The sequence below is a fragment of the Perissodus microlepis genome, chromosome 18 (assembly GCF_051167445.1).
Source record: "Perissodus microlepis isolate ML-2025 ecotype Zambia chromosome 18, ASM5116744v1, whole genome shotgun sequence".
NCBI lineage: Eukaryota > Metazoa > Chordata > Actinopteri > Cichliformes > Cichlidae > Perissodus > Perissodus microlepis.
The window spans coordinates 30,264,906-30,288,327 of record NC_140478.1 but is presented as its reverse complement, the minus strand read 5'-3'; the positions used below and the strand labels follow the sequence as shown (position 1 = coordinate 30,288,327).

Sequence of the window (23,422 nt, the reverse complement as noted above, 5' to 3'; positions counted from 1 at the left end):
ACCTCATCATGTCGAGAGCAGATGTTCTCCTGGAGCTTCTTGGAGGGCTCCACCAGCTTGTGTTTCTTTTCTTTTTGTTTTTAATGTTACAATATTACACTGTGGCTAAAGGTGATTCTAACAGTAAGAAGCCAGACAAACTAAACAGAACTTGAAGCCTTTAGTTTTTTTCTCTGTGTAGAAATCAAAGGCAACATCTTCAGGTCCAGCAGTGACCAGCAGGAGCATCTTGGAGTCCAGCATTCCTTAGTTGTTCCACTAACATGGAGTTTTTCAACAGAACAGGAGTAATTTCAGTGACTCTAAGGCTATGTTCACACTGCAGGCGAAAGCGCATCAAATCCAACTTTTTTGACCCTATGCGACCCATATCTGATCATGGTATGACAGTGTCAACAGCACAAATCCGATATTTTCAAATCTGATCTGGGTCACTTTCGTATGTGGTACTGAATCCGATACATGTCTGATGTTTCAGAAAACGACTGCTGTTTGATGGTCATGTCGCATTAAATCCGTCTTTTACGTCACTGACACAAGACAGACGCCAATTATCAGCTCCGGAGAAGCACCCGATAAGACACGAACGCTTCCTGGCCATCCAGTGAAGCTGTTGGGAAGACAACATTGGAGTAACGTGAACATTTTATTTGTACTGTATAATCTGCAGATTCTGACAGAAATTTCCAACTATCCTTTGAAGCACCGCTCCTCTCTAAAACAACAATAAGGATCATTTTTAGGCCATATGTAAATAACAAAATAACAAAATAAAGGCTCAGTAATTCTAGTGTTAAAGCAAAATTGGGAAACGTAAAGTCCGAAACAAGTCTTTGTATTAAGGCCATCAGTCAAACAATACTGTTTGGTCTGGGTCTAAACAGAGCGCGTTGTGTGTAACGTCTGCTTTTGCGCATGCGGGCCGCTTTAAGGGTTCACACTAGAGCACGTTTGCTGTGTAGACCTGCAATGACCTGCAATGCGAATGTAGCCTTAGTTTCACTTCCTGAAACTAAAACTAGACTGAGCTCTGATCAAAAGAACATGGGTTTCTGCTGTGAATGGGGTCTGTCAGCTCTTATATGTCACAACATGTTGGTTCCACCATCTACAACCTCCAGATCTGACGAGCAGGAAACGAGAAAGCATGTTGACAGTAGTGTGAATTTTGTTCACTGGTAATTTTCATCATTTTTGTCAACAACCTTTTTTTCTAGCAAAAACAAGACGATAACCAAATAAAAACTAATGCACACACTTCTTGTATACACATTTTTGTAAACAAATACAAACGAAATCCAATCAGAATTCAGTTGTGTAGAAAGGTGTGACGAGTTTCACATTCGATATCAAAGAAAATAAGATGCTTTGTAAGCTGTGCTGAGCAACTCCTACCAGTAAAAATATGACATCATCTGTTGCAACATAAAAAAAAACCCTCTTTAAAAAATCATTCTTCTCAGTTTCTTGTGCAAATCTGCTGAATGCAGTATTTATCTTCCTTAAAATAATTCAAATATTCCAAATGAACAGAGAAAAGTTAGCTGATAAACAGGGAGACTGTTTAAAAAATACATTAGTGTCATAAGTAATTTTTTTATTTGTTTGTTTTTTTCTTTTTGTCTACTTCTCAGTACAAACCAGTAGTACAGTGTAACTACACTGCCAGAAAAAACAGGTGTATAGGTGACAACACATAAAAAAGAATTGCACCACTGCAGAGCACAACACTTCAGGACTCCAAACTGAAGAACTCTACACAATTAAAGTGCAGTCAGGTCTCCTAGATGCAGTCACCTGAGGGCATGAAGCTTCCCCTGCTCTACACCCAAACACATTATTAAGACTGCAGCTGTTCTTTTTTTAAAATAGGTAATATTTACATAAAACACACTATTGATTTTACGTTCCCCTAAAAGGTCCAGTGGAAGTGGGGGGAAGAAACAAACGGTGTTTGGTTTGAAAAAAGGAGACAGGGGTGCAAAATTGTTAAAGAGTTTTATTAATTTTCCTATTCATAATATAACTAAAAGAGATTAATAAGCCACTAAACCTTTTAAAGAAGGAAAACAAAGAAACCCAGGAGTTGGTCACTAAACTGAAAAGTAAGTCACCGAAACACACTCCTCACCACAGAGCAGGACAAAACACCATAAAATTGACTGACAGCCCAGATATTCTGTGTTAAAGTCATGCAGACTATCCGGGCTATCAGTTCATTTTAGAGAAAGACATTGCCCTTCAATGAAACTGCAGGTGCATTTCCACTTTGCACAACAGTAATGGGAAACAGTGACAGCAAGAGAGAGAAACAGAAATGGAGCTCTGCAGCTGTTACAGTTCTGTATAATCGGTCCATAGAGTGGCTGAGTGAATGTGGTCTGGAATCTGAAGGAGAGGCATGGTTTCAGGAAGGCTGTAGAAGGATAGAATATTGGCTTGTAAATAAAAAATCATCATGGGTAGTAATAGCCTCTAGGAAACAGGAAAGAGCTCGACCTAAAAAAAAAAGCCCTCAAAAACATCAAGAGAATAACAAGAAGACGTCAAGGTACCACCTATAATGTTTGACTGACAGCTGAGCTCTGTGCAGTGCAGAGATGTCACAACAATGATGGAGAAAAAAGAAATACACACCAAAATGAAATACTTTAGTCTATTTAAGGTTAATGAACTCAGCTTTGTTTCCATAATCAGAGTAAAGCCAAAATCCAGCATAGAGCGGCTGAGTGAATGTGGTCTGGACTCTATGGAGGAGAGTCATGGTTTCAGAGACGCTGTAGAAGGACAAAATACCTGCTCTGTGATCCAGGTACACTCCTACTCTGGAGGATGGAAGACCTGGGACAGGAGTTTTATAATTGTTGTACCAAAATGTATAACTCTTTGTATCACAGTCTAATGCCCAAGATTTGTCATTACGTCCAAATGCACATTCATTTCCTGATCTTTTGATATTTTTGTACACAACTGCTAAATAAACTCCTATCCCTTTCCTCTCCACCTCCCAGTAACAACGTCCAGACAGACTCTCTCTACTCAGGACCTGAAACCATTCAGTGAATCTGTCTGGATGATTAGAATTAGACTGTTGTTGATTCATTGCTATTACTTTTCTGTTCTCCTCTGATAATAACATATGTTTGTGTGCTGTGTTTGGATCCAGTGTGATTTCACATGAATATTTTAAAAATCCTTCTCTGGTCTTTGGCTCTATGTGTGGATCTGACAGTAAAACATCCACTTCAGTGATTGTCAGTGAGATGTTTGTCCACTCCTCTCTCAGAATGTCCTGTAGTTTATCTCTGACCTCTGACACAGCTGCTGTCACATCCTCAAAGTACCTCAGAGGACGGATATTGATGCTGGATGAGTCTGTAGACTCACTGAGTGCTGACAGTGAGGGGTAGTTGTGTAGAAACTGGATGTGATCCTCTGTGTGTGAGAGCTGCTTCAGCTCAGCATCTTTCCTCTTCAGCTCAGTGATCTCCTGCTCCAGCTTCTCCTGAAGCTCTTTGACTCGACTCACTTCAGTTTCCTGCTGGGATCTGATCTGCTGCTTCACATCAGAGCTTCTTTTCTGGATGAGATGGATCAGCTCAGTGAAGATCTTCTCACTGTGCTCCACTGTTTGATCAGCAGACTGATTGATGGCCTCCACCTCCTGTTGAAGCAGCTTCACATCTTTCTCTCTGTCCTGGATTCTCTGCTGGATGTTTTGTCGACTCACCTCCAGCTCTCTCTGCCTCTCAGTCCTTTCTGCTGCAGCTGAGACTGTGTCGTGGCCTTTATGGTCATCGATTAAACAGTGATGACAGATACTCTGCTGATCAGTACGACAGAACATATTCATCACCTCATCATGACGAGAGCAGATGTTCTCCTGGAGCTTCTTGGAGGGCTCCACCAGCTTGTGTTTCCTGAATGTAGGTGAATCATAATGAGGCTGAAGGTGTTTCTCACAGTAAGATGCCAGACACACTAAACATGAATTGAAGGCTTTCATTTTTCTTCCAGTGCAGACATCACAGGCCACATCTTCAGGTCCAGCATAGCAGTGATCAGCAGTAGCAGCTTGGAGTCCAGTCTTCTTCAGCTGCTCCACTAAAACTGCTAACATGGTGTTTTTCACCAGGACAGGCCTCGGTGTGAAAGTCTGTCTGCACTGAGGGCAGCTGTAGATTTGCTTTGTATTCTCTGTATTCCAATGGATTTTAATACAGTTCATGCAGTAGCTGTGTCCACATGGAATAGTCACCGGATCCTTCAGTAGATCCAAACAGATTGAACAAGAAAAAGTTTCTCGGTCCAGCTGAACTCCTTTCTGCGCCATTTCTTCTCTGAGTGTCAGTGACTGTGTGAGTTTCACTTCCTTATAACTGAAACTATTCTGAACTCTGATCTAAAAAACTTGTGTTTCTACAGTTAATGGGGCCTGTCAGCTCTTGCAAGTCACTATATTTCGGTTAGGCCTTTCTTCAAAGTGCAGATCGGAAGGGGAGGGAACATGGATAGAGAGGAGGTTCTGAGTTTCATTTTGGGTTCTTTTTTTTTGGGGTTGTGTCTTTTTTTTTTTTCTTCATTTTTTAGTTTTTAGTTATAAAAACAAACCAACAGGGAAAATATAAAGAAAGAAATTTCCAAACTGCTCCTGGCAATAAAAGAAAACATTGCCTATTACATTATTCTACATTACTTACTTTCCTTCAGTTAGGAAGACTAGATGGTACACTGGCCTTTCGCTGTCTTCTACTGTTTCTTATTCAAGTTATTTTTGACAGTTAAGCCCTATTTGTGGAGTGTGAGAATTAGGACCCAAGATGCAGGCACGGCTTAAGATGTGAGTGAGCTTTATTTAAACGGTGGAAATACAAACAGAAGTGGCGATGGGATGAGCAGAACCTAAAGATAACCTATACCGGAAAAAACTAACAAAAGTAACCTGAAACCTTAAACAGAGACGCAGGGAAACACAGGGAGATAACACAGATGAACCAGCAACAAGCAGGAGAAAACACAGTGCTCATATACACAAAGGAGCAATCAGGGAATGAGAAACATGAGGGAGACAGAGCTGGGATTTATTCGACATAACAAGACAAGGGGAAGCAAAACTAGACACACTAACGTAGGACATGGCACTGTCAAAATAAAACAGGAAATGACATGAACACAGAGACACAATACTAACACAGTACAGAGGAAACTAAAACCTCAGAACTAGAAAATCTTAAACAGAATTAAACTGAAACAAAAGATAATAACAATCAAAACAAAACCACTGAGTCCACAAACTCAGGACCATGACACTATTGTAATAAAACTTGTCTCATGTGTGACACTGAAGAGATCCCAAAACTTTGTTCTAGTTACATTAATGCAGCACTTTGCATTGTACAGAAAGTATACCTTACAGTATATACAGTACAGTATGTAGTATGACACCAATATCAGATTCAATGTAACCACACCGGTTAAAAACAGGTACAGGTGATCAACACATAGAACAAATGTACCACTGCAGGGCATCACACTACAGCACTGCAAACTGAAGAACTCCACTTAGCTAAACTGTACAATCAGGTCTCACAGATAAAGTCATATGAATACATCAAGCTTCCCTGCTGTACCCCCAATCACACTATTAACTGCAGCTGTTCTTTAAAATTCAGTAACATTTAAGAAAACACTATCAAACCTTCTCCTCTTCATACAGGAACCTTGCCTTCCAGCATATTTTTTACCTTCACCAGCAGCAGCTCCGTATAGTGTAAGAACTGCTCCTATTCTCTAATGATGATTGTAGCATTGGTTGGCCTGCAACCTTTCCTATCTGTACATTTACCACTGAAAAAAGAGGATTAATTACATGTATATCAGGGCAAAACCAAAATATATTTATTAGTGTGCTAACCACACCACAGCCATGACAAAACACATCTTTTGCAGTCTGCTTCCTGTCCTTTAGCCTACATCTTACTTAAGCTCTGTTTAAACTTTTCAGGTGAATTATCTGATAACTTATACAGTTTAAAACCTGTGTTGATTTAGCTGGGGTGGTGCACCCATGTTTTCAAATTTTACCTGGAAGATATGCCTGTGAAGGCTCTCAGTCATCCAGGTCATCGTAATTTAAAGAGCTTGGAAAGAAAAGTGTCTTGACTTCTTTAAGTTGCTTGAAGACGTTTCACCTCTGATCTGAGAAGCTTCTTCGGTTTTAAGGTCAAATGGTGGAGAGTCCCAGATTTAAGAAATTTAAGAAAGACAACTCAGGAAATTCCACACTTTACTAACAAAAACATTTACTTCTCAATCAGAACCTACACTACACAGAGAAGAACAGGAAGACTTCACACCCGAAGACAGTCAGGAAAATGGGTGAAGAGCTTTTCAGACAGTAATCTCACTGAACCTGAAAAGAAAGTACTAGCCAAAGGACTCAATTTTGCCATTTCTCCTTAACAGATTCCCATAGTGAACCTCATCACAGCCATAGAAACCGCCATAATGAATAAATTATCACAAACAGAAGTAGAGCAAATTAGGATGAAAGTTTCAGCCACCCTCTCCAGTGCTAAAGTTCCTCCATCTAACCATACAATACAAGAAAAGAAGGCCGTTGCTTCCCTAAGCAAAGACCACAACATCACCATATTAACAGATGACAAAGGAAGGTGCACCGTGGTTCTAAATTACCACACAAAGATTACTACACTCCTCAGTGTCAACAATACCTACGAGACCAGACAAGCAGCTACAAAAAGAAAGTTATCGCTTGCCTTCAAGAATTTGAAAAGGACAAAATCATTGACCGCCCTACATATCATCATCTATACCCAGGGGATGGCATACCCAAGTGTGGGTATAAAGACGGGATCCCACTCAGACCCATTGTTAGCAGCATAAACTCTCCCACTTACAGCATTTCTAAACACCTTGCTACCATCCTAGCACCCCTTGTGTTAAACACCCCAAATCACATCAAAAACTCCACCGACTTCACAAACAAGGTCCAGAAACTTATGCTGGGCTTACACTGTGCGATTTTTGGCCCATTTTGAGCCGATTTTTGAGTCGTGCAACCATTTTGGTGATCGGCCCGAGTTTGGCCTTCATCGTGCGTCGTGCATCGTGTAGTATACGTGGGGTAACGAGAAGCGATTAACACCTCACGACCAGCTCCCGATCATCAATCGCTTGGTCGGGAGGATTTCAAACCTGTTTGAAATCCTCACGACTGTCGTGAGGGTGTCGCCGCAGCCGCTCACACTGCGCACAGATGAAACAATGGTGTCCTTTGATATAGTCTCTCTCTTCACTTACATACCCACCACGGAGGCAGTGGAGACTGTCAGAAAACGACTACAAGAAGACAGCAGGAAGACAAAACCAGCTTCACCCCCAACTAGATTTGCACACTGTTAGACTTCTGTCTTACCACCACATATTTTAAATACAACGAGGGTTTTTACAGACAAAAACATGGATGTGCCTTGGGCTCCCCGGTGTCACCTATTGTAGCCAACCTTTACATGGAAGAAGTGGAAAGAAAGGCTCTTGGCTCTTTTAAAGGCAGAGTACCTAGCCACTGGTACAGATATGTAGACGACACCGGGGTCAAAATCAAAACCCAAGAAGTAGAAGCCTTCACTGCTCACATCAAAGTTGTGGATAATAAACCCCACCTAAACTTGGTATCTGACCCAGATAGACTGCAGGTCATAACTTCTTACCTGAAGTTCAGTTCACCTGGCACTCAGACCAGCGGCCGCTTCGGGTCTCTCCTCTTGCCTCCCCTTTCCCTCATCCACCTGCTGGCCTCCACCACTTGCTAATGTTATTGAATCTGTGGAAGCTCCGCGATAGGCTCGTTATTCATTACTTCGTGTGGTGGCTATCTAAATCCCAGTAACAAGTTTGGCATAATAACTAGTTACCGTGCTTGTTACCACAATAATAACGTAGTTACTGTAACGCGTTACTTAATAACGCGTTAGTCCCAACACTGGATGTAACACTATAGATCAACTTACCTCAGAATATATAAAGCATATAAACAATTACAGCAAGATGATACAACAAACACAGCAGTACTACTAATCCAAAATACTCAAAGCTTCATAGAACTGAAACAAACATTTATTTTTATCTCCATTCTGCTGCTGATACATACTTTAGGTTTCTGAATATTAAACTTGTTGCTGCCTTTCATAGTGTGTAACTTGAAGGCCCTGAGTACTTTCTCCCACACTGAAAACACTGGAATGATAAAATTATTTGAACATTACCTAATAAGACTGATTCAGGTGTATACACTGCTACAAAACAGCACAAGAGAAGGAGGATTTAGTGTTTGTGTTATTACGAGTGCTAAACAAGAAGAGTTCCCAGATGGTACAGTGGACACATGTGTGACTCCTGTGATTAAAGCATCTTTCTTTCAGCTTAACGAGTGAACCGTCAGCTCGTTCAAACACACGTTCAAGTCCGTTTGGCTCGACACCACCGAACAGAGGCAGCAATATAACATAGCTAACATTAACAGTGCAGTGAATCCTGCTTGTGCAGTGAATCCTGCTTGTGCCGTGATATTCAGGACTGCAAACCTAGCAGCATCACTGACTTTCAGCTTGTTGTGTTTGTGGATATATGACTGACTTTAATTATCCATAAAATCATCACATTCTCTATAAGATTAAGGTCAACTATATATATATTTTGAAGTAGAGGCTTTAAAACATCACTAATGTCACATAACTTTGCCAACATGTGGCCAACATTAATGTTTTAATGTTCTTCATTATTAAACATTCGCACATAAATAAGTGACATCATATTCAGTACTTACTTTTGACAGTTCAGTCTTCGGCCGCTCCTTTCTGCCTTCTGCCGTATTTTGCGGCAAAATTATCCACACCCACCGCCGCGCTATGAATTGTGGGATATATGGGACCACGAAGCGTGCACCGGACCACGCTTGATATTTGGGAAAATAGACGACGCATTTGGAGTATGCATTTGAAGTACACTTCGAATTGGGGCAGCCGTCGTCGCGTGGCGGTGACGTAATCGCACTCAAAATGTGTACTTCAAGCGTGCGGTCTCTTAATTGGGACACAGCCATAGTGTGTGTCCTCTCATGTTCGTTGCTTGTCCATCTGTGTTTCTTCCCTGCGTTTTCTCCCACAGTTGTCTGTTTAGGTTAGTTTTGTTAGTCATTCCCAAATTAGGTCACCTTTAGGTTTTGTTTTCCTCGCCGTGTTTCTGTTTGTGCCCCCAGTGTGTAAATAAAGCTCGCTCACGTCCAAGCCAGTGCCAGCGTCTGGGTCCTCTCTCACACTCACCACACGTCTGCCACCGCAGCCGTGACGGTATCATTCTAAGATCTGAGTAAAAAAATCCTTCTCATTCTATATCTCTCTCTGAAAGAAATAAAAGGCCCACATTTGCAAAAAAAAAAAAAAAGAGATAAGTTGATTTAAATAACTTATCTCTCTGAAAGAAATAAAAGGCCCACATTTGCAAAAAAAAAAAAGAAAAAAAAAGAGATAAGTTGATTTAAATAATTAAAACAACATTTTCTGATTTCATGTAAGCAGTGTCAAACATAAAGAAAACATTGGGAAATAATGGACAACACTGTTCAAATCCATAATGACTTTTACTTATTTGTGTCACTTTCCAGCTTTTGGATAGAGTGATGTAATCTTGGCTATAGAATACAAGTGTCAATAAATTATTTATCCAGTCTTGTTTTTCTATAATAAAGTACATTCTACATTTTAAAACTTAACTAGTATGAATTCTCATGTGCCTTTTCAAGTGTATCATCTGAACAAAACTTTTCCCGCAATTGCCACAGGAATGTGGCTTCTCAGGCATGTGAATTCTCATGTGAGTTTTCAAGGACGTCATATGACTGAAGCTTTTCCCACAGGTAATGCAAGAATGTGGCTTCTCACCTGTGTGAATTTTCATATGAATTTTCACTCCAGATTTCTGAGTGAATCGTTTCCCACAAGTGTTACAACAATATGGCTTCTCACCTGTGTGAATTCTAATGTGAGTTTTCAAATTCGTCATGTCACTGAATCTCTTTCCACAGGTGTTACAAGGGTGGGGCTTCTCACCTGTATGAATCATTTTATGTTTTTTGAATCCTGATGAATCGCTAAATCTTTTCCCACAGGTGCTACAAGAATATGGCTTCTCACCTGTATGAATTCTCATGTGGGTTTTCAAGTTCATCATATGACTGAAACTTTTTCCACAGGTAATGCAAGAATGTGGCTTCTCACCTGTATGAATTCGCATGTGAGTTTTCAAGGACTTCATATGACTGAAGCTTTTCCCACAGGTAATGCAAGAATGTGGCTTCTCACCTGTGTGAATTTTCATATGATGTTCCAGTCCAGATTTCTGAGTGAATAGTTTCCCACAAGTCTTACAACAATATGGCTTCTCACCTGTGTGAATTCTAATGTGGGCTTTGAAGGCTGACAAGACACTAAAGGTTTTTCCACATGTGCTACAACAATATGGCTTTTCACCTGTGTGGACTCTCATATGAGTTTTCAGGTTTATCATCTGACTGAATCCTTTTCCACAGATACTGCAAAAATGTGGCTTCTCACCTGTGTGAATTTTCATGTGAGTTTCCAGTCCTGATTTCTGACCAAAACGTTTCCCACAGGTGCTACAAGAAAAAGGCTTCTCACCTGTGTGAATTCTTACATGTTTTGTCAAGTGACATTCGTACTGAAAAGTCTTTCCACAAGTGTCACAAATTAGAGACTTTTTACTTTTGTCAGTTTTACACTGATTCTCTGGCACTGGAGAGTTGTTTACACTGTTACTGTTCTTCAGCTCTGGTTTTCTAGTAGATTCTGATTCCACATGCTCATTTTCTCCTTGATGCTGGCTCTCTGGTGCAGGAGAGTTGTGAGAAAGGAGCTGGTCTCTGTTTGGTTCACGTTCACTTTCATCAAAAGTCACCATAAAGGTATCAGTCTCCTCCTTCAATAAAAGCTGTTCTCCTTCCTCACTGGTGCAAAGTTCCTCTGGTTCCTCTTTAATCCATGGGAGCTCTGGGTCCTCGTGGTTCAAACTGGAGTTCCTCTCCTGGTTACACACCTGCTGGTCATGCAGATCCTCTTGCTTAAAGACACACTGTTGCGCAAGATCTGAAGGGACAAGTGGACAAAAATATATTCTAATTTTAACGATTAGCAGTACTTTAATGGCTGTGAACTATGAACAGGTTGCTCACATGTACCACTGAAACTTAGAGTGTACAAATGTGACAAATTATTTGGACACTGAAGCAAATTTTTGAGTATTTGGATGTTTGTGATACTAAATATGTATGAATTTTAAAGGTACTGGTTTTCTTCCAATTGAATTTAGTTTGGGAATGGAGTTATAAGGTACAGCTGCTTTGCTGGCTCTGACCTCTTATATCGTGGTAAACACTTTGACTGCACAAGTCCAAACACCATGAAAAACACTCTTATATGATCAACTTCAACTTTAGAAATTCTGAATTGTATATTATGAAAACTGAATCTAAAAATTAATCCATTAATTAATCCTGGGAATTGATCAAATTAAATTTCACACATTTCCATTCTACAGAGAAACAACTTAACAATCTTTAACTTAAACTGATGACAAAAAAAAGAAACTTCTGCTGTTGGATTTGTGTCTCTGTAGGGGTGCAGACACTTCACTTCTTGCATTCTGGTGAATTTTTTTCACATGAATTAACATTTTTTTGCATCCTTAAAATGCAATGATGGGAATAATGGCGTTAAAAGTAACAATGTTACTAACGCTGTTACTTTTGTCAGTAACTAGTACTATAACTAATTACTATTTCTATGTTTACAACGCTGTTACAGTTACTAATAAGAAAATGTGGTGCGGACACGTTACTATTTTTCATTTAACCAGGAGCTGGGGGGGACAATCACACGGGTGCTGCTGATTGGCTGAGGAAGAATAAAGTAGCCATGGTAAACCAATCACCTGACCAATTTAAGATGACACATAGCAACAAGATGCTATTTCAACCCAAAACAACCCTGAGTGTCCATTTTTGTGTTAAAAGTGGTAAATGTGATTAAAAAAAATTTAAAAAAGTGATAAAAAAATATACGCCATAATTTTTTCCGGAATACTATCGTCACATTTAATGTCTATGGTCAGTGGTAGGAAGAGAGAGATTGAGTTTTGAGATGTGAGAGATTTGTGATGTGTAGCATGTTTGGAGTGTAGTTAGTGTGTTGATATGTAGTTTGTGTGGATAATTGTTTGTTTTGTGTATAAGAACAGTGAAGCCACTGCTGCATGTCAAAGTTGCTGTCAAAGAGCCACCAAGCCACCATTTATACTGCAGTCTGCAGAGGTGCATTAATTTTACTTATTGCAGTTGGCCCTTAGATTCCTGCTATGCTAAGAAAAAGAAATGTTACTTCATTATTTTTAAGGGCAGTTTAGCATACCTTTACTGTATGTCGTTATTTCAGGTTTCCAGATGGTATCCAGGAGTCTGAGCCGTTCTTCTCCGGTCCAGATGATGATGCCCTCAGCCTCCTGCTTCACTACAAGCTGCTCTCCCTCTTTAATCTCTGGAAGCTCTGGGTCCTGTGGGTCCAATGTGGAGTTACTCTCCTGGTTACAGACCTGCTGGATATCCAGACCCTTCCCCTCATTACAGTTCATGTTGCTGTTGGTTGTCTTAGGAGCAAATGAACACAAGAAAAAGATCTAATGTGATTATAGGAGAACACACATAAGCAAATATATCTCAGCAAGACTATGAATACATTGCTCAAATAAAAACTACTTTCAGCAGCTTGCTTATTGATAAGAGATACCTGCTAAAGCAGGAAGCTCTAGGAATCCAGGTGTAGGTGTGTCACAGGTTAATATTGTTTAGGCAATGGCACTTCCCCACAGGTGCCACTAGTGGAGTGGACTCTGCTTTTGATGTAAACTGGACGTTTTGTCCGTCAGTTTGACAACCCTCAGGTCACATCAGAGTAATAACAATATGTGGGAAAATAATAATGAAGGCTAGAACATTTTCCATACCGTTAATTAACTTTCGCCTGTTTTGAATAGGCACTGTTATTTGATTATTGCTGTATTCGCGGTATGCTTATGCGTGGGAGTATCACCAGTTAAACTCTTAGGTTATTTTATGTTTCTTTTTCAAAACAATATGAATTACAGATTGCTGTGTTTAGCTAACCTCACAAAGTGCCGTTTGTAGGCGACGTATTCACACTGATTACTTCCTGGTTTGTCGGTATCAAGTCCTGGAAAGCCGCACCCGTGACACATCTGCTCACCCTTACCTGGTAATACAACACCTGTTAGAGAAACGGGCCTGCCTCAACCTCGGAAAGTCTGCGGATGCTGACGGAGGTGAGGTGCACCACCGGCCGAAGCAACCGCAGAGGACTGTCGTTTAGCCGCGGGGTGAGACGCAGTCACGCTGCACGGAGTGGACCGTTTTTTCTCATTATGTGAGTTTAAAGTGTGATTTCATCTCCTGCTAACGTCACTTGTGTGTGTTTCACTGGATGTTTAAAACTCAAAGTTTACAGTTTAAAGAAATGGAGCGTTTCTACGCCAGGTTTTAGTCTGTTAGCCTACAAACTGAGCTCTGATCAGGGTCCTACACGAGTCCTACACCTGTGTTAGTTCAGTGACCCCCAGGGTCCGTTGATCGGCGGAGAGAGGCGGTTTCTCGCAGCTTAAGTACAGTTTTTTGTTTTACGGCGGTTTTTCCCGAAGTCGCAAAAGTATGACGTCACAACATTCTGATTGGTCACTTGCAATGTTGATCCTGGAACAACATTTACTATGTTGATCTGGGAACAACACCAACACGACGATATCAGATCGCGCCCCGGGCAGAGGTTTTTTTTTTCATACCTGTATTGTGTAACTGTTATCTCGGGTTTACGATTGATCTTCTCATACTGGACAATCGTTTCTTTAAATCCTGAGAAGAATTCTTCACCAGCAGTCAGCCTTTCTTTTAAACTCGCACCGTTGCTTCAACAGCTAAAGAATTTCGCTGTTAAGCGAGCTAACGGTACATGAACACGTCGAGTAAGTAAGGGTTGTGGCATCTTCCGCTGTACTTCTGAATTTCCGGGAAACTGGTCATATCAGTGGCGTATTGCTGCCCTCCTCAGGCCATTAGTAGAAACTGGTTGTGATCCTCTGTGTGTGAGAGCTGCTTCAGCTCAGCATCTTTCCTCTTCAGCTCAGTGATCTCCTGCTCCAGCTTCTCCTGAAGCTCTTTGACTCGACTCACTTCAGTTTCCTGCTGGGATCTGATCTGCTGCTTCACATCAGAGCTTCTTTTCTGGATGAGATGGATCAGCTCAGTGAAGATCTTCTCACTGTGCTCCACTGTTTGATCAGCAGACTGATTGATGGCCTCCACCTCCTGTTGAAGCAGCTTCACATCTTTTTCTCTGTCCTGGATTCTCTGCTGGATGTTTTGTCGACTCACCTCCAGCTCTCTGCCTCACAGTAGGAAGAAGAGTGAGGGTTATCAGACTTTATTCCAGGAAGAGAAGCACTAAATGATTCCTATGTGTTTACCCATTTTCTGTTCAAAACCCATAGAAATATAATGTCATGCTTTTCAGTTCATCATGTAAATCTGCTAAATTAGTAATTCTGTTCTCTACAATAATTCAGATAATAAAAATGAACAGAGAAATTACTGATAGTGATAAAAACAAACAAAGGAAAAATAAAAAACTTGACGATAAAATGAAACTCAGCACACAAACTGGCTTTTACACTTCTTTTCTTCAGTTACACAGACTGGATCCCACACTAGTCTTTTGCTGCCCTCTACTATTTCTCAATGAAGTTGTATCTATGAGAATATAGAAAGCCCAAAACTGTGTTCCACAGAAACAGAAACTTTATTGTTGCAGTTACATTCATGCAGCACTTCACCTTGTATATAACATATACAGGACATAGAATGAGACTAATATCACCTTCAGTTTAACCACAGCTGGAGGATCCAATTGGCTGTCTGTCAAGAAACTAGACGAACCTCAACCTAAATTAAGGCCGTTACTGGTGCTGACTGCAGCCCCATAACCATCAGATAGCATCTGAGACCGCAGGGCTACAAAAACAAAAAAAAGTCTTCAAAGGCCTCGTCTCCTTGAATGCCACAGAACTGTCCGTTTGGACTTTGCAAGACAGCACCAAACATAGGACATTGAAAGGTGATAGAAAGTTTTATTCTCTGATGAGAAATATTTAACCTTGATGGTCCTGATGGTTTCCAACATTACTGGCATGACAGGCAGATCCCACCTGAGATGTTTCCTATGTGCCACAGGAGGTGCATGCGCGTCAAACGCTGGCTATGTCCAGATGTTGCAGAGAGCATGACTGAGGGCCCTCGTCTGCGTGGTAATGACTGGGTTTTTCAACAGGATAACGCTACAGTACACAGTGCCCGCAGGACAAGGGACTTCTTCCACTCTTTTTGGCCCATTCCCCTGATTTAAATCCAATTGAGAACCTTTGGGGATGGATGGCAAGGGAAGTTTACAAAAATGGACAACAGTTCCAGATAGCAGATGTCCTTGATGTGGCCGTCTTCACCACTTGGAAAAATGTTCCCACTCACCTCATGGAAGTGCTTACATCAAACAAATATTTGAAGTATCAACGACATAATGGTGGAGCTACTCATTACCAAGTTTATGTTTGGAACTTTGATTTTTGCTTTGGGGGGGGGGGGGGGGTTACAGATTTTTTTGGAGGTGTGGTCCTAAACCTTTGATAAACTGTAAAACAGCCTGTTTCAGTTTAAATGTGGTTTTCAATAAATTGCATGCTCAAAATGTTTTGTCTCACTCCCATTTCTTCTTGTTGCAAGTTGAAGCTCTATTTAGAACCTTGTTAAGATCCAGCCATGCAAAATATAATTTTTTTTGCCATTTTTCAAGTGGTCTTAAACTTTTGATCAGGACTGTATGAGGAGATTCAAGTGGGGAATAGACCACAGCTAGCTTTGCACACACTCACATAAATGGGGATACATCATATGACTCTTTTTCCATACAAAGTGATTCCTATATGAGTGCAGCCTTCTCCAATCAGATAATAATGATAAAAGGCCGTAAAAATCTATAAAGTACAAATCAGTTTGTCAGTAAAATGCATCAGTGTTGCAAAAAAGATAAGACTTTTGCTAAATCTGATGATCTAGCCCAAAGATAATACATTTCACCCAGCAGAGAATATACATTGTACTAAAAACATACTCTACGTAAAAAGTCAGTGAAAGTGTGGCACTTCCAGCTGATTTTTAAATCAAACCTCAGAACATAACCTGCTACTGAGCAGGGTTTGTGTTCAGAATCTTGGTGATTTAGCAAGGGAAAAAAGAGAGCCACTGACACAATCTAACCTTTTAATCTCCATTCATGGTACATCCCTTTGTACTACAAAGCAGGGTTATCATATTCATGTTAGGTTAACCTAGTCTCAGTATGGGTTTTTGTACTAGAAAGGTGGTTTACATCTTATTGAGGTATATCACCATGGTAACACATGCTGTAAAACTAACCTGAAATCACTGCCCACTGACCAGTCTGATGGAAAATCAGACTGGTCAGTGGCGAAAATCAACAATGCTGTAAAATAAAATAATTGTCCCCTCACTGATCTATTTTGTACATATTTGTTAGACTTCCATATTAAAATGTCTGATTTAGGGTCAAAAGCACTGATGAGACTAACATATTAAAAGTTATTTACTGTCACATTTACATGCAATTTCCACTGTAAACCAGCAGTTATAGTACATAAATATCATATGTGTGCATCATTGATTAAAGTAGACTTATAAAACAGAGTGAGGCAAGTTCAAGTAGTGAAAAAAACATTTTCTGAATTTATGTAAAACAATATGAGAAAAAAAAGTGTAAAACAAGACAGTGCGCTCTGATATTTCAGAGATTACCCCTTAAAATTTTCAATTAATTAATTAATTGAAATACTTATGTTAAAAAACTGTATTTACTTACGTACATAATACTTATGTTAAAAAACTGTATTTACTCTTGTAAATACAGTTCAAGAGGACAGGCACATGCTGAAGTTTACGCCTCAAGAAAGTCAACACCACAACACATGAAGTGACCTTGAATCCATAATGATATAATATTTTTGGTCTTGTCTTACTTTCTAGCAGCTTTTAAACCTGTTCAGAAAATGACTAAGGAATAAATATAATTAACAATTATTAGATTATTATTGTGGAGATAATAATAATAATAATAATAATAATAATCATTATTATTACAACTAAAGCTCTCCCAAATTTTGTAAGTAAAAACCTTTAAACTGTATGAATTTTCATATGTCTTTTCAAATGGATAATCTGAATGAATCTTTTCCCACATATGCTACAAGAGTGTATCTTTTCCCCTGTGTGAATTCTTATATGAGTTTTCAATGTTGATGAAACCGTAAATTCTTTCCCACAGGTGTTACAAGAATAGGGCCTCTCACCTGTGTGAACTCTCACGTGGGTTTTTAATGTTGATTTTCGACTGAATGTTTTCCCACAGGTGCTACAAGAATACGGCTTCTCACCTGTGTGAATTCTCATATGACGTTTCAGTTCTGATTTCCAGGTAAATGTTTTCCCACACGTGCTACAAGAATGTGGCTTCTCACCAGTGTGGATTCTGATATGATGTGCCAAAGTTGATTTCTGACTGAATGAGTTACCACAGGTGTTACAAGAATATGGCTTCTCGCCCGTGTGAATTCTCATGTGAGTTTTCAAGTTTATAATTTGACTGAATCTTTTTCCACAGGTGCTACAAGAATGTGGCTTCTCACCTGTATGAATTTTCAAATGTTTAGTTAGTCTGGATTTATCGTGAAAAGCTTTTCCACAAGTGTCACATTTTACAGACGTTTTTCCACAAGTGTCACACTTTACAGACTTTTTACTTGTGTCAGTGTTACACTGACTCTCTGGTCCAGGAGAGTTGCAAGACAGTTTCCGGTCACTGTGTGCTTCTGGTTCACTGTGATCACTTTCCTCGTGGGTCACCACAAAATTATCAGACTCCTGCTTCAGTCCAAGCTGCTCCCTTTCCTGACTGGTACAGAGTTCCTCCTTTTCCTCTTTAATCTGTGGAGGCTCTGAGTCATCCTGGTCCAGACTGGAGTTCTTATCCTGCTTACACACCTGCTGATCTGTGAGATCCTCCTCCTCCTCCTTAGAGACATGCTGATGTTGGAGGTCTGAAGGGACAAATTGAAAAAGAAAAAACTGAAACATCTGGAAAAAAATACATTTTAATCTTCATCCGTAGGAGTCTCGATAAAGCATTGCTTGACTCTGAAATAATGCCACTGTCTACATTCAGGAAGGAAGGATTGTTCATGATGGTAGGATGAAGAAGCATCATTAATGCAGCTGTACAGCAAGCACTGAGCATAAACGCCAAAGAAAAACTCCCTTTTAACAGGAAGAAACCTCCACTTTTACCATGAAGACAAGTGGACTGGAAAATGGTTTATAAATAAAGGCTGCTTTCGATTTTTCCAAATGGGCGACTTTTGTGTCACTATTTTATGCCTGCATAGTCATGTGACAGCAAAAACAGATAAGTATGTAAAATAGAAAAATTTTATTGTGAAATTGGCTCATCATCAAAATATTGATAATGTTCCCAGAGGAAGTGTAAGATTAAGCGTTAGCTGCAGATGATTCTAACAGCAATAAACATGTTGGATTTCCTGCTATAATTACATTCTTATTAGAAACAAAAGTTAATCTGTTGGGTCTTTATTTTCTCTGATACTGAGAGGGCACAGTAAGGACTTGGACACAGATGCTGAAACATTAACCTTGTCATAACGAAGGCTTGTGAGCTTACTGTTCGAAATCGGGCATATTCAAGTTCATGTTCTGCATCTTTAACCGCTGGGTGTTTGAGTAACACGTTTGCAGAATGCTTGGATTTTTTACACTCAGGTATAATTTTGTTTCTTGTGGTTTTATTTTGGCGGGTGTCAAAAATTCTTCTACGTAGGAAAAACCTTCACTTTGTTACACTGTAGCTTCTGCTGCCATTAACTTGTGTTCATGTTTTGCTATATTTATTGAGCACCTTTGCCACAAAGAGGATGAATTAAAATCCACTGAATCTCATTTTCAGCTTATAATAGTATAGTAATCTCAAAACTATTTCTTCTCAACCAACAGATTTCAGCTGGACTTCAACTTGTTTTAGTAACCTTCAACAGTAAAAATAAACACATTTAAAATAATTTTAGTGAAATAAACAAATCCCTATATTCAGATTGGATAACATGCTTTTACCTTCAACTGACACAAACTGTAGTTTTAATGTTAAATGTTCACAGTTTAGGAAAAAAATGCATTAAAGTTACTTATTGCAGTTAGTCCTTAAATTCTTCCTAAAAGTAACTCTGAGCTCTGATTAGCATCCAAATTGAGTCATATTTATTTTTCTAAGACCTTTACAGTTTTACATACCTATTCTGTGTAAGTTTATTTCAGGTTTCCAGTTAGTGTCACTTAGTCTGTCCTGGTCTTCCCTGGCCCAGACGAGGATGCCTTTGCAATCGTGCTTCAGTACAAGCTGTTCTCCCTCCAGACTGGTGCAAATTTCCTCCTCTTCCTCTTTAGTCTGCTGAGAATCTGGATCCTGCTGGTCCAGATTGGAGTGACTCTCCTGGTTACAGACCTGCTGGTTATCCATATCCTCTTCTTCCTTACATTCATCTTCGTCTGGGAGGTCTTGAGGAACAAAAACACACAAGAAAACATTTACTAATGTGATGATGGAAAAACACACACCTGAGCAAATATATCCCAGCATATGTAACCATGTCCCTCACATATGAGTGAAATGTTTCAAGGGTATTCCTATGAGTTCTGACAGTCTTATTAGCAAAGTTGTCACACTTTCAGTCCCCACTTATGTTGGGCACTGGTGCCTTCACAATAAGAGGCCCACACCACAGTTAAGTCAGAACTGCTTTTCTGTTGTTGGAGGGGAAGACACTCAGAGTAGGTAAGTGGCACATTAAGGAAGTCACATACCTGTGAACTATATTACTGAGGTCCACAGGCATGAGTCTGATCAGTAGGGTTCATTAAATCTATTTATTTTTAATCAAAACATTGTTTTGTAATGCTGTATATACATTATAATAACATGGACATGCATTTAGTATAAACAGGTGATTGCAACTGTAATGCAAACAGTGCAGCTCCATGCTAAACTTTTGCACAATCACATGTGTTTCATGAGACAGATCATACACATTTATTTCCTGAATTAAACAGCCTACTGGAAGCAAAATATACCAACCTAAAGAAGTAGAAATGAAAAAATTCTATGTAAATGTATATTATTATTAGATATTAAAGGAAAGAAAACCACAACACATCAACACTCGGTTGATGTCGGCCCTTGCTGTCTATCTTCAATCTTCTCCTGGCAGATAGACTAATAACAGCACAAACATGAGTAGACCAAAGACTGGTTGTACACACAGATGATCTCTGCAGACAGATGGGCTATGAGTAGTTGCCCACAGTCTGCCAACGGACTGCTAAGGCACTGCCATTGCCGAACCATAATTTTGCCCTAAGGGCTTCTCGAGGACAAATGTGTTGGTTGCAACCACAATATAGAAAGCAGCTAAATTAAAAGAAATTAAATTAAATTCTAAAGTTTGATTAGCTGTTGAAACAAATATGTGATCTTGTTAAGTGTGTAATAATGTAGTGTAAAAGTGTAATAAACAGCTAAACCTACTTGGAGCAGAGACTGCTGAGCCACTGCTGAGGGCGATGTAAAATGACCCTGAATGATTGTTACGTGTCTGCAGGCTGCATGTTTTCTTTCCCTCTCCTTTTGTTTGCCGTTCCCTTAGGTCGCAGACTGCAGGCTGATGTCAATCTGGGGACGTCCAACTAATTAGAGGAGGGAGACCCTGATTGGACAATCCAGGAGTGCACACCTTGATAAGGAGACTCAGCTGTAGCTGGGGGCGGCTCTCTTCCCTCCTTTGAATTGTTTGGTACATGTGTGACGTTTCTCTGCTGTCCTTCTTTTGGTTGATGATTGTGGTGGGAGTAAAGTGGACTAGGTAAGTTTGGGGACCCCATACACTTACTCACGTAGAGTCTTTTTGTTAGAAACGCTAGGTAAGTAGGTTGGTGCCACCCATGTAATTTTGAGCTTGTTTTGAGTTGAGGTTTAGGGTCTTTCTCTCCTGTTTGTTGCTTTTCTAGGATAATAGCTCAGCTAAGTTTTGGTTTTGTCTTTTTGGTGTTTTTTTTTTTTTGAAACAACCTAACTGTCCCTTTCTCCCCCACATTTGTTGTTTGAATCTGGGTTGTTTATTTTGTGAGAGCGCTGCCATTAAACCTTTTTCATACACCTGTACCGAGTTTCCAGAGTTGTTGTGTTATCCCCTCCTGCCCTCGAGGAGACGTAACAATGATAAACATTAGAGGTGGGAATCACCATACATCCCACGATACGATATTATTGCAATTTTTTAAAATATTTTGCGATATTCAGATTCTGTACATAAAGGTAAACTTTATCAATATTCATTTTATCTAATATCAAAGTCTCACACTCAGTCTCTCATTTCAGTCAGTTGTATTGTTGACAAACTGAACGGTTTGTATTACAGTCTAGTCCAACTTAACTGAACGCAACCATCTGGTACAATTATAGCTATTCTGAACTATGCAATTTATGAAAACTATGCAGCCCATTCAGCAGCTGAAGAATTTGAAAGTAAATTAAAACAAAATATAATTTTACATTAAATAAAAAAGTTTTAAACTTAATTAAAATAAAACATGTCTTAAATTAAAATAAGTAAACTGTCATGTTTATTGCTGCCAAAAAAAAAGTTAAACACATTTGGACAGTGAAGGAATGTCAGGATTCTTGCTCAGAAAAAGGATCAACATGCTCTGAAGTCAGAGCACAAAAACCTTTTTTGTAACAAAATATTGATTTCTGCTGTCCCTGTATCGATACATTATTAGCAAACAAAATATCACGATACTACACAGTATCGATTTTTTCCCCCACCCCTAATAAACATCTGGAAAAAGTTTGTGGAACATCTGAAAAACTAATTTTTGCCTCAAACCAACATTGCCCTGATGCCAAGAAAACTCTCCTAGACAACGGTCGAGGAATGTAGCCAGAGAGAGGATGCCGTGAACTTTCCCCGATCCCTCACTTGCTTTTTTTTTTACATTGTATTCTGCTGTGGATTCCATATCTTGTGACACAGGCATGATATTTTACTCAGTTTCAGTTATACTGGACCTGCAAGCATTTATTGTGTTGTTTATGAGATTTTTTACACCAGAGGTCTCAGTGGAAAAGCACATTTGTCATGAGAATTGTTTTAGTTCACCTGGAAATAAGTGCATTCATTTTTAATTAGGCATTCACGCATTTGTTTGTTTGTTTGTTTTACAGCAGGAATACTCTGTCAGTTTCTTGGTCAAATTAAAGTGAGGATGCAGCAAATATGATCTCAATTTCATATTAAATACGGGCGTTAGAGATGAAAACTCTGCCTATTATTGTTTCTTTGAAAGCGATTGTATTTAATGAACTTACAGCACAGTTTGCTCTCTTTATGTTGATACAGCTCAACTAACAGTCTCAGTCTTCATCTCTCACTTACACGAAAGTTATAAATGAAATGAGAAGAGTAATTATTATACTTGGTTGTTAAAGTAAATGGATGGTTGAAATACTAATAACAGATCGGGTATTGTTTCCATAATCTCTACACTCACGTGTATCCGCTGGGAATAAACAGAAGCGGTGGTATTAAAAACATTAACTTTAAATTACAAGGCCCAGCCTAAATACTGCCGCTAGCCGCTTATCGTTTAAGACAAAGAGAAGCACTTCTATTATTTATGTAAAAAATAAAAAACCTCAGAGCTGCGCCTTCATTTTATTCTACAAACTGGGCTGTGATTTAGGTGCTGCGTGAGTCATCCCAGTTTTACATACCGATTATGTGTAACTTTATCTCAGGTTTCCGGCTGATATCCAGCAGCCTGAGCTGATGGTTGATTTCCTCCTCATACCGGACGATCGTTTTTTTAACCTCTGAGAAGATTTCGTCAGCAACGCCAGTCAATCTATCCCTGATGAAGTCTCTCATATACTGAACTGAAGACATTGCTGAGCCGTAACACAGACGCATCGTTTCCGTTAGTCCTCGCCTTGTGTTGGATCTGCGGAAAGCTTAAGGAGCGCCCCCTTCAGCTCAGGCTGAGAATTCCAATCAGAAACAAATCCTTACAGTGCTT

The 23,422-nt window shown here is 39.6% G+C and overlaps 3 protein-coding genes across 6 annotated transcripts; all 3 read right to left on the bottom strand.

Moving 5' to 3' along the window:
* Nucleotides 1-1,681: 1,681 nt before the first annotated feature.
* Nucleotides 1,682-4,348, bottom strand: LOC146368183 (tripartite motif-containing protein 16-like). Its single transcript, XM_084913721.1, has one exon. It carries the CDS (start codon nucleotides 4,331-4,333, stop codon nucleotides 2,657-2,659), a length of 1,677 nt encoding a protein of 558 aa, XP_084769847.1. The 5' UTR covers nucleotides 4,334-4,348; the 3' UTR covers nucleotides 1,682-2,656.
* A 5,294-nt stretch (nucleotides 4,349-9,642) lies between these two features.
* On the bottom strand, nucleotides 9,643-14,536 carry LOC146368182 (uncharacterized). 4 transcript variants are annotated; one of them, XM_084913691.1, is made up of 4 exons: nucleotides 13,945-14,536; nucleotides 13,256-13,361; nucleotides 12,504-12,738; nucleotides 9,643-11,183 (listed from the first exon to the last, which is right to left on the bottom strand). In XM_084913691.1, exons 3-4 carry the CDS (start codon nucleotides 12,721-12,723, stop codon nucleotides 9,790-9,792), a joined length of 1,614 nt encoding a protein of 537 aa, XP_084769817.1. In that variant the 5' UTR covers nucleotides 12,724-12,738; nucleotides 13,256-13,361; nucleotides 13,945-14,536; the 3' UTR covers nucleotides 9,643-9,789. The 4 variants fall into 4 exon arrangements, with proteins under 4 accessions (XP_084769817.1, XP_084769816.1, XP_084769818.1 ...); XM_084913690.1 differs by lacking the exon at nucleotides 13,256-13,361 and having other exon boundaries at nucleotides 13,945-14,535; XM_084913692.1 differs by lacking the exons at nucleotides 13,256-13,361; nucleotides 13,945-14,536 and adding an exon at nucleotides 13,362-13,913.
* Nucleotides 14,537-16,457: 1,921 nt separating this feature from the next.
* Nucleotides 16,458-23,341, bottom strand: LOC146368181 (uncharacterized). The gene is made up of 3 exons (XM_084913708.1): nucleotides 23,121-23,341; nucleotides 19,583-19,846; nucleotides 16,458-18,321 (listed from the first exon to the last, which is right to left on the bottom strand). The coding sequence occupies exons 1-3, from the start codon at nucleotides 23,314-23,316 to the stop codon at nucleotides 17,402-17,404; spliced, it is 1,380 nt and encodes a 459-aa protein (XP_084769834.1). The 5' UTR covers nucleotides 23,317-23,341; the 3' UTR covers nucleotides 16,458-17,401.
* Nucleotides 23,342-23,422: the final 81 nt, after the last annotated feature.